This window comes from Myotis davidii, unplaced genomic scaffold, assembly GCF_000327345.1.
Source record: "Myotis davidii unplaced genomic scaffold, ASM32734v1 scaffold474, whole genome shotgun sequence".
In the NCBI taxonomy this organism is placed as follows: domain Eukaryota; kingdom Metazoa; phylum Chordata; class Mammalia; order Chiroptera; family Vespertilionidae; genus Myotis; species Myotis davidii.
Genome location: NW_006285783.1, coordinates 48940 through 64630, shown reverse-complemented (window position 1 = coordinate 64630; position 15691 = coordinate 48940). Strand labels below are relative to the sequence as shown.

The following is a 15691-nucleotide window of genomic DNA, read 5'->3' as shown; positions in this document are numbered from 1 at the left end:
AAAAGGACTTGTATGCATGCATATAAGCATAACCAATGGACATAAGACACTGCGGGGGAGGGGAGCCTAGGGGAATGTCAAGAGGAAAAAAAAAAGGAGACCTATGTAATACTCTTTGTAATACTTTAAGCAATAAAAAAAAAGAAAAATCAATGGCAAATATCTTCAGGTGAAGATTAAAAAAAAGAGTAATGTGAGTCTGTTAAAATAGTATCTTTAAAAAATGACTTCTGGCGCAGCCCCCTCCATGAAGCACACCTGTGCCTTTTCTTTTCCCTTCCCTCTTCCCCCTCCCCAACGTTGCCTCCCTCCCCGCCACAAATGACTTCTTTGGGTTTTTTTTCTATTAACTAAAAGCTGCACTTGAAATTTATCTAGAATTTGTGTCAATTTATAGTAACTTATACACATACTTATAGAAGTTAAAGAGCCCATACAAAGAGGAGAGTGAATTGTACTAAAAACCAGGAATGAACCAGTCATTGAAAATAAACACTAAGTATGGCATCAATTTAGAAATCAAGACAAAAAAGTAAAATACCTTAATCCCAAGTCTGAAAATTTATTGGTTCATCAAGGGACAGCATTTCCTCCAGCACTAACTTCTAGGAGGTGTGTGTGTGTGTGTGTGTGTGTGTGTGTGTGTGTGTGTATGAAGGGGGAAATGAATGTGGCTTTAAACACCAAGTGGAACAGAATGAATGAATGAATGAATGAATGAACAAACGAACAGGAGGGATGGCTTGATTGGCTGCTTAGTCTTTCAGCCTGCTTCACAACATGGTACCATGAAATGACAACAGGTATTGGTTTCTGAAGTGGGCAGGGAATAGAATAGAGTTGTTCTAAGACAAAAGTAGAAAGTTAGTTTGCCTTTTAGCCTCCTCCTCTTCCCCCTTCCAATTCTCTATCCAACTGAGAGGCATGTACTGTTGTGGTTAAGAGAGTGGATTTCACAGCCAAACCTCCAAGTCCAGTCCTACCATTTACTACTCTATAACTGTCAGAATTACCTAACCTCCCATTCTCATACCTGAAGGATAGAGATAATAATGGTGCTTACCCAGAAAGGGCTATTGTGAAGATGAGTGAACACATATCAAATGTGAAAGATGGTGCCTAGCCCTGGCTGGTTTGGCTTGGTGGATAGAGTGTCAGCCTGGGGACTGAGGGGTCCCGGGTTCGATTCCAGTCAAGGGCACATGCCTGGGTTGTGGGCTTGGTCCCCAGTGGGGGGCGTGCAGGAGGCAGCCGAACAATGACGTTTCAATCTCTCTCTCCCTCTTCCTTCCTCTCTGAAATCAATAAAAAATAAAAATTTTAAAAAAAGATAGTGCCTGGCACACACAAGCCAATAAGTTAGCTAGTTTTATTGTTACTAGAGGGTCCTGCCTGTCCTAGGCTTTCAGAACCTTTCTCCGTGGTTTACCATCTGGGCTTGCTCCTGCTTCAGCCACATTCCCTATTCCAGCTCCTCCCAAAGGCTCTGTTCTCTACCCAAACACCTCTCATTACTTACAGTACCCTTTGCCAAAGGTGTCGTGCATGACAGGTAAAATGGGTGCTAACATCTTGGGGATACTTTTCATCTACCTCACATGATGATCTAAAAAGGTAACACCAAGAGCTGGGGCAGATATTTTCCATTCACAGCACTAGATACCTTCTCCTCTGCAGAGTCAAATGTGACTGAACATTCAACACTAGAACTTTTTTGAAATGTGGAAGTTAATTGCCATGGAAATTTTCACATTACTCAAATTTGTACCAAGGAAGTATTCTATTTTACCTACTAAAATGCTTGAGTGTCGCTTAGTCCAGATTTCCTTCCATGAATAGTTCACCTAAGCTAGTGAGAAATTGGCTCCTTTTCTGTGCCATCTTTTAAAAAAACTAAATGCAATCAAGTTATGACATTCTCCAATTTCTGTTAACTTTCATCTGGTTTTAATAACCATTCCTTGCCCTAACCCAGTGATGGCGAACCTATGACACGCATGTCAGAGGTGACACGCAAACTCATTTTTTTGGTTGATTTTTCTTTGTTAAATGGCATTTAAATATATAAAATAAATATCGAAAATATAAGTCTTTGTTTTACTATGGTTGCAAATATCAAAAAATTTCTGTATGTGACACGGCACCAGAGTTAAGTTAGGGTTTTTCAAAATGCTGACACGCCGAGCTCAAAAGGTTCACCATCACTGCCCTAACCGGGTTGGCTCAGTGGATAGAGCATCGGCCTGTGGACTGAAGGGTCCCAGGTTCGATTCTGATCAAGGGCATGTACCTTGGTTGCGGGCACATCCCCAGTAGGGGGCGTGCAGGAGGCAGCTGATTGATGTTTCTAACTCTATCTCTCTCCCTTCTTCTCTGTAAATCAATAAAACATATTTTTTAAAAAATAATAACCATTCCTTCCACTGCTTTTGCCAAAAATACTATATAGTATAAGCAATTAGAATGAGTTAAAGAATGTTACAATGAACCTGGCAGATTGTAAGAATTTTATCACCTATCCAGATAGCTGGCAATGTAATTGGTCCTGACGGGTGGAAAGAACAGCACGACAACTTAAAATTATAACCTGAAAATGGAACTTTTAAACAGAAAAATCTAAATTGATTTATCTACACTTGGTGGCCACATACCCTGCAGAACACAGGCCCCCCATTATGGCTGCCACACCAAGAATGAGTCATAGGACACTGAATCTCTGTACCCATTCTCTCCTTTTCTGGTTCTTGACCCAATGAAGGCGCTCATGACATTATAATCCTCTTAATTGCCCCTCGAGGTGAGAGATTTTAATTGCAGCCCCAGGACGCCATGCTTCACTCAACGGAGAAAAGAAACACAGTGCATTTTTTCTCACCTGTCCAGAACAAGGTCTGGAGCAAAGATGAGCTTGCCAGGGTGGTCGATGGAGCGCCACATCAGCCCCACCATTAGCACCTCCATCCAGCAGTTCTCCAAGAGCCGCACTTGGTCGTACAGGCTGAGCTCCACAAAGCCTGGGGAAAGCGAGAGGCTGTGAGATACACCCGCCCTCCTCCGCAGCTCCCTGTTTGTCTAGGAACAGAAGAGCAACTTTTCAAAAGCTTTGAAAACACAAATATAAAGATCTATATTTTAAAGATGTGGTTAAATGTTGACCTAAGAAAGTTTTGAACTTAAGGTATGTGACTCACAATTTTCAGTCCTGAACCCCTTCTAGGAATACATATACTTCATTTAGCCTTTATAAAGGACTGTTATCTGGGCGTATACAGCTCCCAGACAGATGCTAGTAAAGAACAGGAAGCTGGGACCAATCTTTGTTGGTTATATCCCAATAATTGCCCTTCACTGCTGAGAAAGATAACTCAGGCTGCCAGCCAGAGGGGCTGCCTGTCTGGCCCCGGCCACGATTGGGGCTGGGGGGAGTGAGGGGCATGCAAAGAGAGCAGGGCCAGCCCCTGTAGGAAGTCACGGCTTCAATTGAAAGAATTTTTCTGATTGCTTAAGATTTCCCATCCAGTGTTAGAATCACACTTCTCTGCGTAGGAGCGCTGACCTAGGTTATTCTACCCAGAAGAGCAAATATAAAAACTTATAACAACTGAAGCGGGTCCCGACAGCCTGATGGCCTAATAGCACGCATTAGTCAAAGAGCTGGAAAGTAAACAGGTAATCTCTAGGGAGTTGAGCACTTCAAAAGTAAAGCAGAGCTCGCTGATGCTTTCTCCACCAGCCATGATAAAAGGAGCCGGCGGTGTGATATAAAGACAGTCACCAAACCTACGGCCTTGGCATGCAATGGGCTCCAGTTAAAAATCCCAGCTCGGCCTCTCCCTAGCTAGTAACTTAATCTCCTTTTAAGTCTTCGTTTTCTTATACGCCCAATAGGGGTAGCAATGCCTGCCTCTGAGAATTCCCTACAGGTACAATCTCATCATCCTCACTTTACAGATGAGGAAACCATGGCACAGGGAGCACCTGTGGTTCATATCCTTGACAATTATAATGCAAATCTGCACACAGGAGAATGAATGGAGTGATGAATGGAAAGATGGACAAATCCTTTCCAAAGCCACATTCTAAGCTCAATTCCTGTTCCTATGATGTGTACACATTCCGATCTCACCCACAGTTATAGACAATAAGCCTACCAACGGAGACCAAGCTTTTTATACTTTTAGATATTCAACAAGATCAAGGGCAGGTGATATATTTTTTGGTTTGGACAATGACTATATCAACTGAGAGGTCAGGGGAGGAAGGGATCACACCTTCAGACTATGCCTAAGTTTTCTGAAAACTTTTCAAAATACCAGGCTTGAAGAGGGTCTGATGCAGCCTTAGAGTTAGGTGATGGCACAATCTAACTTTATTATGGCACAAAGAAGCTGCACGAGTCTCAGCAATAATTAATTTCACCACTGCTCTCTACTTGGGGTTCTGAGAAATAGCGTTTGGAAAACATATAGAGCAAAAGCTAGAGGAAAGTGCATCAGTATTGTCTCCTATGGGAAAGAGAAGAGAAAATAATATAATTCTGGCAAAGGTGATGCTAGACTATCGAAACAGAACTGGAAACCAGAAAATCCTCAGGGAACTCAAAAGCCAACAAATGATCCCAAGAGATACTATTACCCTAGGCCTGGGTCCCACAGCTCTTTACCCCCAACTGCTCTTCACCAGCTTCTGAACACTTCCAGTCTTTCCAGTTCGCCCAATGTGGGCACTGCCCCCAAGGCCATGGGAATTGTCCCTAGTTGCTTAAAACTTGGAGAGAGACCTCATTTTTAGACATCTGTAAAGATGTGCAAGGAGAAGCCCTTTCAGAGGGTGATGGGTTGCTGCCGGTCTAGTTTAGCATCCTAGATTCATTCTCACAAAAACACACCAAGTCAAATAATAATTAGGTGGTAGTTTTAGTACAATGCAGTACTGCAGGTATGTAGTACCGAAGGCCTAAGGAAGAGATCACATTTCAGGCTGGAAAATACAGGCTCCAAGTGACCACTGTGAATCATCAAACCCATTTTTAACTTGATGGTATTTCAGGTTTACTGATGATTCACATTATTTCAGCTGCAGATTTACTCTCTTTGTCCATATGTATTTATTCATTTACATACTACTAATTATTTCTCTGCTGGAACAATAACTTACAAATTCCTACTTAGCATCTGACAAACCTTTTACTTGCATACTGGTCATACTGCACCCACTCCACCTCACCTGCCTACACCCTCCTCTCAATGTGAGGAGTCCACAGCCAGAAGACTGCCTACACCCTCCTCTCAATGTGTGGAGCCCAGATCCCTTCCTTTTAGACCATGTTCCAGGTCCCAAAGCCCTCAAATTTCCTGCCCAAATGGCCCCAAGCCAATTTCCAGAGTCTGACTGGTCTCTGTCCTCGTCTATTCTCCCAGACAAGGCATGAGAGGTGACCAAAGGCTAGAGTCCATAGGGCAGGTGGACATGCAGGGTTGGGTGTGCACATGGCTAGGTGGATGCAGCTGGGGATGGGTAAAGAAGAGCTGGGAATAGAATAGAAGGGGCCCTCCATACACAAGCCTTTCTGCTCTGCTATGTCTGGTACAGAACCCAGGGGAGCCCAAGAATTCTAAATTGGAACCTGGCCATCCAGGCCATGTTGAAGGTGTAAATGTCGAGCCAGGAAGAAAGAACCTATTTCATTTACAGGTTGTAAATCAAGCTGTCAGACTGTTAAACACAGAGACATCTCTTGTGAACCTCCATTTTGTACTCTTGCCCCATAAATGTTAGGGGCAGGCCTTTCTACAAACACACAGAGAGCCAAGACCCAGAGAGCCCTACCCGGAATTTTCTTGGCCCAGCCAATCATGTGCACCAGTTCCTTGTCGGCCAGCTTGGTCAGGGACATCATCATGGAGGCCTCGGTGAAGGGCGCGCTGGGGCGGCTCACCAGCACCTTGGGCGGCTCTGCCTCCAGGAGTGTGAGCACCAGCTGTTCCGGGCTCAGGGCGCTCCACAGTAGCTCCTTCACTCGGCTCACATGTCCGTTTCTCTTGGCTTTGTTCAGACAGTGCAGCTGCTCATCGGGACTTCTCTGCCTCCGTACTATGCGGTACCCACACCGTTCCCTCCGGGAGCCTAGAGTGGAGAGCAGATAACAGTGCTTTCCCCTGTCCCTCCCCCAACCCAGCATTCAAGTGTCCCGAGTAGCCAGGGTAAAAATGAGTCAGTAACATCATTGTAAGACCAGAGTCCATTCTCAGAATGTGCCTTAGAACAGAAGCCCGACTTATTTTCTGGAGCCTGCAGGGCATGTACCAAAGATTATTATATTTGTGACTATATTAGCAAAATCAGGAACATGAATTTCTAGAGACAATAGACCAGATGATCTTCAGGTCTCCATTTCAAGGTAATCTACGGATACTAAATCCATTTCCCTTTTAAAGAGTGATGACATATTTCAGTTTCCAAACCATGAAATTAGGAATTTTCTTCAAGCAGAAGATGGGGAAAAGTTAGGAAATGAACATTGATATTTCCAAACAGTTATCAAAGAATACACTTTTATAATACATTCTTAAAATGTTTGCATGTGCCAGCACCGGTTTGGCTCAGTGGATAGAGCGTTGGCCTGCGGACTGAGGGGTCCCAGGTTCGATTCCGGTCAAGGGCATGTACCTTGGTTGCGGGCACATCCCCAGTGGGGGGCGTGCAGGAGGCAGCTGATCGATGTTTCTCTCTCATCGATGTTTCTAACTCTCTATCCCTGTCCCTTCCTCTCTGTGGAAAATCAATAAAATACATTTTAAAAAAAAGTTTGCATGCATGTGTTTGTGTATCTATATGTATGTGTATATATTCTTTTCAGGCACACAAAAAAGTATATTTCAAATAATAAATTAATTTTTAAAAATCTGGAAAATACAGAAGAGCACAAATTTTGGCATGTTCTTTTAATGCTTTTTTTACTTTTCCATATTTTAATATATAAAATGATAATCATAATGTATATACTATGATAATCGTAATGTATATACTATTATATAACCTGCTTTTTATAATAAAAAATAATTCAAAACTCATATATATCAAAACAACAAAAGCAACAAAACCTAGTCTACAAATATAACACCAAAAAGCGATTGAAAGAAAAATAGAAATTGACAAATACACTAATATTATAATGAAATATTTTAACATATCTTTCTCAGCACTGACAGAACAGAAATATAGGAGAAAATGTTCAGAAATCAGCTCAATGAACAAAGTTGATCTATAAAAACTCACAGACATTTGCAAAAATTATCACATACTATGTCATGAATAAAATCTTAACTAAAGATGTTTTAATATAGAGAATATTCTCTGACTACAATATAACAAAAATAGAAATTAACAATAAAAATATAACTTCCAAACCCCTACAAATTTAAACACAAAAGTTATTTCTAAAGATCCATTGCTTACAGACCAATGTGAATTAAAATTAAGGAAGATATAAGTCTGAATGTCATTAGCATGGGTACAATTTTATATGAATTTTCCCTCAAAGAAAAAAAATCTAAAAGTTCAAATCTGCAAAATGTCTAGTTTCTGTATTACCAACATTTTGTTCACTAAATTCAATTGTCCACATTTTTAAAAAATTTGTTAATTAGAAAGTATGAGAAAATTTTAATTATTTGCTCCCAAGAACATTTCTCTGAATTTCCTCTTATCCTTGGCTAGTTGCAGTAGAAGGAAGGACTCCATCCATTTAGAGATATTTGAGTCAAACCTATTACTAAAAGAATTACTAGTAAAAGCCTAAAACATACTCATTTATTAGTAATCAGATAGAGTGCTACAGACAGTTAAGATCAATTAATAACCCCATGGTAAAATGGAACAAAATGTTTGGTTTAAGAAAGTACCTTTCTGATCACACATTTCTTTTTTGTAGAGTATATGAGGATAAGGAGTTTACATATAAAGAGAAAGGTTTTGAATCCAAACATTCAAATTTATTTGACCAACTTTTAATGATAAAGCACTTATATACCAGGCCCTGTACTAAGTTATGGGGATTCTGGGATCAATCAAACAAAGCCTTTGACAAGGAACTCACATTTTTCTACCAAGGACATTTCTAGTGTCCTGATTGTGACACTTTAATCTTGACAGAGTCTATGTGCCTGTGAGTGAACCTAATGAGAAACCACCAAATGGTAGTGATCATCTACTGTAAGCTTCGATGTGTTCGACACTTATAGTACATAGATTATCTCATTCTGCCAACCGCCCTAGAGGACAGGTGCCACTACTCTCTCCAACGTATAAAGGAATAACCAGGCACAGGAGATTGCAAATCACTTGCCCAAGATAGAAAAGCTAGAAAATAGCAGAAGCAGGATCTAAACCCAATCAGTAGTCTAAATCCCGAGCTGGCGCTTTAAATCACTCATTTATATCACCTCTCTAGCAAATTTCTTTCACGTATATTTCACCTGTATACCTGAAAAAATGTCTGAGAGATGCTGAGCTCTTGTCTCCAAAAAATGTCTGAGAGATGCTGAGCTCTTGTCCCCCAAAAATGTCTGAGAGATGCTGAGCTCTTGTCCCAACACAGATCAAGTACATGGCTATTCAGACTGTTTCCCCATTCACATTTCAGTGTATCCTTCCAGTGAAGCTAGTCTGAAGTTAGTCTGATGGGTGTCCTCCTGCCATTTAGACAACTATAGCAATACCTCAAAAGAAAAGAGAGAATTGGAAATGCAGAAGAAAAAAATTGGTAACAGAAGAGACATGACTTCTGGATAAAAAAGGGAAGTGGAATGGTGCAGGAGAATCCAGAATGCGTATAGGATCCCTAATCCTCTAAGACTGGATAGAAGGAAGATTGTGAGAGGGTTTAGGGGGAGGGTAGATGAGAAAAGTGCTGGGAAAGTAGAGAGGCATCGTTCAGAAAATTCATTCCTAATTGTCCTTCTCAGGGGTCAGTAAAGGGCCAAATATCCAACTGTTTGTACATTAACCCATCTCATTTCTTCTGTAATCTCCAACAATATTTTTTCTTAGAAATTCCCTACCCAGTGACTTTTTAGCCAAATTCAATTCTCTTTTTCTCATTCTCTTTTCCATGAAAGTTTCTAATTACGTACATCTCTATACTTTGTGTCATGAGTCTGTACTATATCAAACTCACAACTGTATGAGATTTTCAATGGGGGTTGGTGGAAAAGGAACACTAAAATCTAGTGCCAGACTCTGTGTTTTCATACCTATTCCTCACAAAACTCAATTAAGCAGGTATCTCTGTTTCAGAGATAAGAAAACTGAGGGTCAGAAAGGTCAAGTCGTTTGAGCACAGTCAGAGCCAGAAGTGATGAGACAAAAAAAAATGAGATTCAGTCTAAGGCAGTCCAGTCCTCCTATTCTTCCCACCACATACACTGCCCCCTACAGGTGGAGTGTACATGTGCTGCTGCCCTGGTCCTGAACTTTTATCAGGCTATAGCCATCCAACAGATCCTAGTATATAATAGATGCTATGACTAAATTGTAAATCATGTTTTTAAAAATATATGCTTACATTAAATATTGTTAACTTAAACCATGAAATATTTATTTTCAATCTTTTTTCAGAAAGCAAGGCTTTCTCTTTAAGCACCTCTGCCAATTAAATCACATTATTTTCCTGCAGAAGCCATACCCATGATACACTGACACTGAATTTTCAGTTTCAGCTTCTTTAAAACAGAGTAAAACCTAGGCACTCATAAAGCAATCTGAATTCAGAATCCTTATAGGCTTGTAACATCCCCCTCAATCTCACTCACACTTACCTAACACAATCACTATCCGTCCTATAATTTATAGTTTTATCCAAAGCTTTCACAGAAACAACTGTTTTCCCACTCATATTTCATATGTTTGCACAAACTTTCATTAGATTATAGAATTTAACAATTACGATGAGTAGAAACAGGGTTGGGAAGAAGCCCAATGGTTACTGACAAGAATATAACTGAAGTGGTGGGAGCAGAAATGTTCGAGTGTTTTAGAGAGTACCAATACGCATGGGCTTTGAGAGGATGTTTTACAGAGGAAACGGAAAACATCGGTGCTTCTGGGAAGCCAGAGAACCGTGCTTAAATTAAGAGAGCTTCTGCTGTAATTCTGAACTGGGTGAGGGGTCTTATCTATTGTTCATATGAAGAAAAACAGGACAGAGAATGTTAAAGAGACAAAGTTCCTAAAAGATTTTCAGATAGGAAAAAGAGAGATTTGTTTTAAAACTTTTAAATAGTTACAAAGGGAGAAATTACAACTAACCACAGGGAAAAGTTTGGCTAGCAGAAGAGTAAGAAAAGTACAGGCAGAGTTGGTATGAGTGTATAGAAACAAGCAAGTGTGTACAGACAAGTGAATCAAAAGTTAGCTAGGTGGAAAGAACAGGATGCAGGCATTACTGTCAGCTGTTATACTAATGTGCTCATTTCCTTTGTGTGTTTTTTCACTAGTCAATAAGGGAATAAAGAAATTTTCATGTATGTATATATGTATATGTGTGTATGTACGTGTGTGTACATGCAGATATATATTTACACAGGTATATGCACACATATATTGTCATAGAACAAAATTTGTGCTTTATGTACTTTCCATAGTTCCATCATACTTCTGGCTCCTATGCATTTCTTCCGCACTTCTAGAAAGCTATTGGAGGGATAGGCATGAACCTATCTATGCCATCCAAGTAACACAAAATATGCTACTTTCTTGTCAGCTTTAACGTGAGCATTTACCAGACCTCCATCCTTAGACTTTTCAAGGCCTCAGGTAGATGGTCATCTGGCCCGTGTGAGCACTTTAGTGGCTCGAGTTCCCTAATCCATGTGACAGCCTATTCTGTTGTTAGACCACTTGAATCACAGAAAGTTCTTCCCTATATTGGGCCAAAATCTGCCTCCTGTAACTTGCTCCCACTCACTCCAGCTCTATTTTCTGCAGGTACAAGCCATAAGTCAACGCCGCCTCCAATGTGACAGCATACAAACCCTTGAAGATAATTAACAAATCCTAAATCTCCTCTCACCCAGACTACAGGTCCTTTCAGCTTTCCGCATGTCCCACTTACAATAAAAAGGGAAATGAACACTCACCACACTTCACCATCCCGACTTCATAGCACTTCCGAAGTCGGCAGGCTTGGCAGCTTTTGCGCCGGTTCTTATCTATTGTACACTGATTTGTAGCTGGACAAATATAATCATTATGTCCTACAGCAAAGCAAAAAGATGAAGAGTTATTGCTACAATATGTTCCTCGTCAACAACACTGATTATGCTACCCAGCTGAGAGATAAGGGACATCTTCTTGACGACAGGCACAGGTATAAAGGCCAAGTTCGGCCTCATCCATGCCTTGTTAGTAAAGGAAACCTAGGAATATTTTAATACCCTACTTTTTAACTAATAGGTTATTCTCTGCATGTACTTAGAATTCTCAAGAGATACATTTAGAAATATTCTCCTGTGGACATGGAAAGTGACACAGTCACCTGGAAGTGATTTACTCCAAATCACAAAGCTCCTCAAATATCAGGTCACAAATTCAACTGCTGATATTCTTTAACATATACCCCCCCTTTGAGATCTAACATGATATTTTTATGGGAATTCATAGTCAAATAAAAGAACTAAACTAGTCAATAAGGGAATAAAGAAATTAGCAAACTAAGTAAGAACAAAAGAATTGCTATAACAATGGTTGAAGATTAGATTCTTCTCAATTCTTCACTCCCTCCCTTGTGACCTTGTAGTGTGCTAGAGTGGGCAGAACATGCTTCCCCACCAACTGATGATGGACTTGGCCATGGGACTTGCATGAGCCAATGGCATGTTTGTAGATGTGCTGCTCCAACAATATGGCTTGGCCTCAAGTCCCCATAAGAAAATGCCTCAGGTAGCCACTGGCCCACGACAATATGGAGAGAAATGGAGCAGATGTGAACTCAACCCAAGCTTTACGAAAAGAGCCAACCTAACAACTCACAGACCTACAACTAAGAAAAATAATGCTCATTGTAGTAAAATACTAGTTATATTGCCATCTCTAGCTAAAGACAATGGTACTTCTTTTAATTCTTTTAAGGAAGAGAGAAGAAAATTTCCATTTCAGAAATTGTTTCAGACGCTACATGGAGGATGGATTAGAGACAGCAAACTGATGGAGGCCAGGAGACCAGGTGAGAACCTGCTGTGGCTGTGCAAACCAGAGATGAGGCTGTCTGGACTGCGAAATGGTACGGAGAACGAAGAGAGCTATCGGAATCTGAGAGATTTGGGGAATGTAATAGGAGAGAATAGAATTATAATTACAAAGATGAAAAATAAAAGTGCAGAGGATACTTTGGTACCTTATTTCTTAATTGTGTCTTTCTAATAAACAATATGGCCTGAACTTCTTAAATCCAAGCTACAATGGGCCAGAATTTCAACATGGGAAATGGATGAGTCTCAATGATAAATTAAATGGGCAAGTCATAAAAGAAACAAAAAATAAAGAAGATTCCATTTATGTAAAGTTCAAAAATAGAGAAAACGAAACTGCATTGTTTAGGGATGTATGCTTAGGTGGTAAAACCATGGCAAGGACGTCAGAAGTTAGGATTGTCTTACCTCTGTAGGAAGGGAAGGAGCTGTGACTAGAAGACCGCCCTGAGGACTCTGAAGATATCCTATTTCATGACCTGAGCACTAGTTACACAGGCGTTTGTACTCCTTAAACAGGATATAAATAAATACTGGAATAAATACATTCCTTAACTCTATCCTCTCAGAGAGCCTGGAAGTAGGGACATCCAAGAACAATGAACGAACTAGCACCCAGATCTTGGTTTATAAATATCATTCTCTTTTTAAGAAGAAATGGGGCTCTTGGGAGAAACAGTTTATTTCAGGACTGGGGCAGAGATAGTATAAGATGAACCTGAGTGAAGAAGCATTGGTGGTTCAGTGGTAGAATTCTCACCTGCCAAGATGAACCTGAAACAGCTTGTGTGCTGGGAAGTAAAGAAGTGCTCAAGAGTTAATGGGGGTAAAAGGTGGGATATTTGTAACACTTTCAACAGTAAAGATTTTTTAAGTGCCCAAGAATTATGGGTACATCACACACACACACACATATATACGAAAAGTTAAGCAAACAAACTCATAGACATAGACAACAGTATGGTGGTTACAGCGGTAGGGAGAGGATAAAGAGAGTAAAGGGGGCTAAATATATGGTGATGGAAAGAGGCTAGACTTTGGGTGGTGAGCACACAATGCAATGTAAAGATGATGTATCACAGAACTGTATACTTGAACTTATATAATGTATTAACCAATGTCACCCCAATAAATTTAATTCAATATAAAAAGAAAGTGACTTCAGCAAACTTGGGCTGGCAAGGGAGGAATAGCATGGCAAGGACAGGTGAGATGATGACCTAACTGGCCTTGAAAGCAGGTGTGCACAATTTAAAATTGATTAAAAAGATGATTTAAAAAAACTACTCAGCCCAGCAGAAATTTGGAGACTGGTGGGGAAATAGTCTAAACCCAGACAAGGAAACAAGAGGACTGTGAATGGAGGCTCCACTAGTTCAGGACAAGGCAGGCCTCTAGATCAAGTCTCAAAGCCCCCTGGAGTTGAATTCCTGATTTCTGACATCTCCATAAGATGTATTTATTTTCTCTTCCTCAGGAGCCAGCCCACCATCCTGTCTGTTACTCATGCCAGATATTAAAGAAAAGTCAAAGGAAGAAACGATCTTTGCAATTCCTAATGAACACACATTTTTTCCCAAGCTTTATCTTGACAAGAGTTGTAACTAGATGTCTTCTCCCAAGAAGATGGTGATGGATAATTGTAAGGCAGGGCCCATTTGAGTTCTGAGGTTCTGAGGTGGAGATCCACAACTTATAAAATGCTTTACACTTGAAACAATCCACCCCACCCCCAAACACACATGATCCTCTAAACTGCTCATCAAGTACTTTGTGTACAAGAGGCCAGTGGTGAAATTTTGCCAGGCCATCTGCCAAACTATTTGAAAGCAAAAGTGGAAAACTCAAGAAACAACTGACAGTACTCTTGTACCTTGAATGCTTCTTTTAAAAAAGGCCTTACACCCTTCACACGACCAGACTCCATAGTGATATCCTGATGCGTAGTCACTGCAGACAGCACAGACGTGGGCGTCCCTCTTTGAACTTGGACTAGCAACAGGGCTGGCACAACTGCTCCCACTAACCTTCCTTTTCAATGTCTCTCTGGAGGCAAAGAAAATATTCTTGTAAAAGGCATTAAGGGGAAAAGAGAGATTTCCTAAGAAAACACAGAAACACAGCATGCAGCATGAACGTTGCTTCATTTATCTCTGTGCCCTCCAGGGTTCATAAACACTAAATTGTGTTTCACTTACAAGATAAGGAGGATCCAAATGGAAAGTAAAGTAAAAATTCCTTTTTCAAACCCAAATCACTTCATCTGAAGAAAAGTGATGCAAATGGTCATGATTGTGAGTTCTCTCCACAACACAGATCTACAAACACAACTTTTAGTGAGAACTTGAATATTAAAATGGATATTCTAGAATATCATGTTCTAGGTGCTCTAAGTAATCAATGTGACTAATAAAAACCTCATATAATGTATATCTTTCTTCTCACAAAATCATAAGCGACTTGAATAATGCCCATGAACTACAGTAAAGACTAGATTTACCTGTTTACGGGTAAGGTGTGTTCTAGTGATCTTGCTTCACACCAAGGACTCTTTTGAGGTTCTGCATATAGAACTGAAGACTGGCAATGGATGGCTAAAGGAGAGAGGTGTCCAGGAGTTGGCCACAACATGTTTGGGCTTGTGGTCTGTCGACCAGGTCCGCCCTCCGAGTTACTGACACTGCTGGGAACACTGTAATTCATCATAGCCGGGCTGTAGAATGTCATGGCTGAGTATTCATGGCGGCTCTCTACATAGGAGGAAGGTATGTATATGGGGCCGTGCTCCAGGGGAAGGATGGACTGACTGCAATTGTAGGAGGCAGGGGAGTTAAGGCTAGACGGTGAGTTTTTGATATCCATGTCTTGAATAGGTAACATCTGAGAAAACTCCTTGTGAGAAGAGCCACATAGGGACATTATAATGGTCTCGGTCTCATGGGCAGGTGTAATGGCTGTAAAGAGTAACAAAGACATTCCTTAGTCAGAGATACAGGCATAACTATTTAAAATGTTTAAGCATTTATATTAAACACACACACACACACACTGGTATGAGCTTAGAAATATATCCTGAAAGATACACATGAAAATATTAACCTCAGAAGGATGGATATGTGAAGCAAGGGACTCTCATTTTCTACTTCATTCACTTCTTTATTGTTCTTGTTGATAACCAGAACAATTTTTACCATGGGGATGTGTTATAAAATTAAAATTCATAGCCGAAACCGGTTTGGATAGAGCATCGGCCTGCAGACTGAAAGGTCCCAGGTTCGATTCCGGTCAAGGGCATGTACCTGGGTTGCGGGCACATCCCCAGTAGGAGATGTGCAGGAGGCAGCTGATCGATGTCTCTCTCTCATCGATGTTTCTAACTCTCTATCTCTCTCCCTTCCTCTCTGTAAAAAATCAATAAAATATATTTTTTTAAATTAAAATTC

General features: G+C 40.5%; 1 protein-coding gene across 1 annotated transcript in view; it reads right to left on the bottom strand.

Annotated features, from left to right (window-relative positions):
- The window catches only part of ESR2 (estrogen receptor 2 (ER beta)), a 34126-nt gene extending 18910 nt beyond the window's left edge, over positions 1-15216 (bottom strand). The window contains exons 1-5 of the mRNA XM_015559426.1: positions 14749-15216; positions 14122-14294; positions 11139-11255; positions 5830-6126; positions 2876-3014 (exon numbers count right to left, since the gene is read on the bottom strand). Of these exons, the coding sequence (XP_015414912.1) occupies positions 2876-3014; positions 5830-6126; positions 11139-11255; positions 14122-14294; positions 14749-15167 (1145 nt within the window). The 5' untranslated portion in view covers positions 15168-15216. The remainder of the gene's footprint in view (positions 1-2875; positions 3015-5829; positions 6127-11138; positions 11256-14121; positions 14295-14748) is intronic.
- Between the last annotated feature and the right edge of the window lie 475 nt (positions 15217-15691).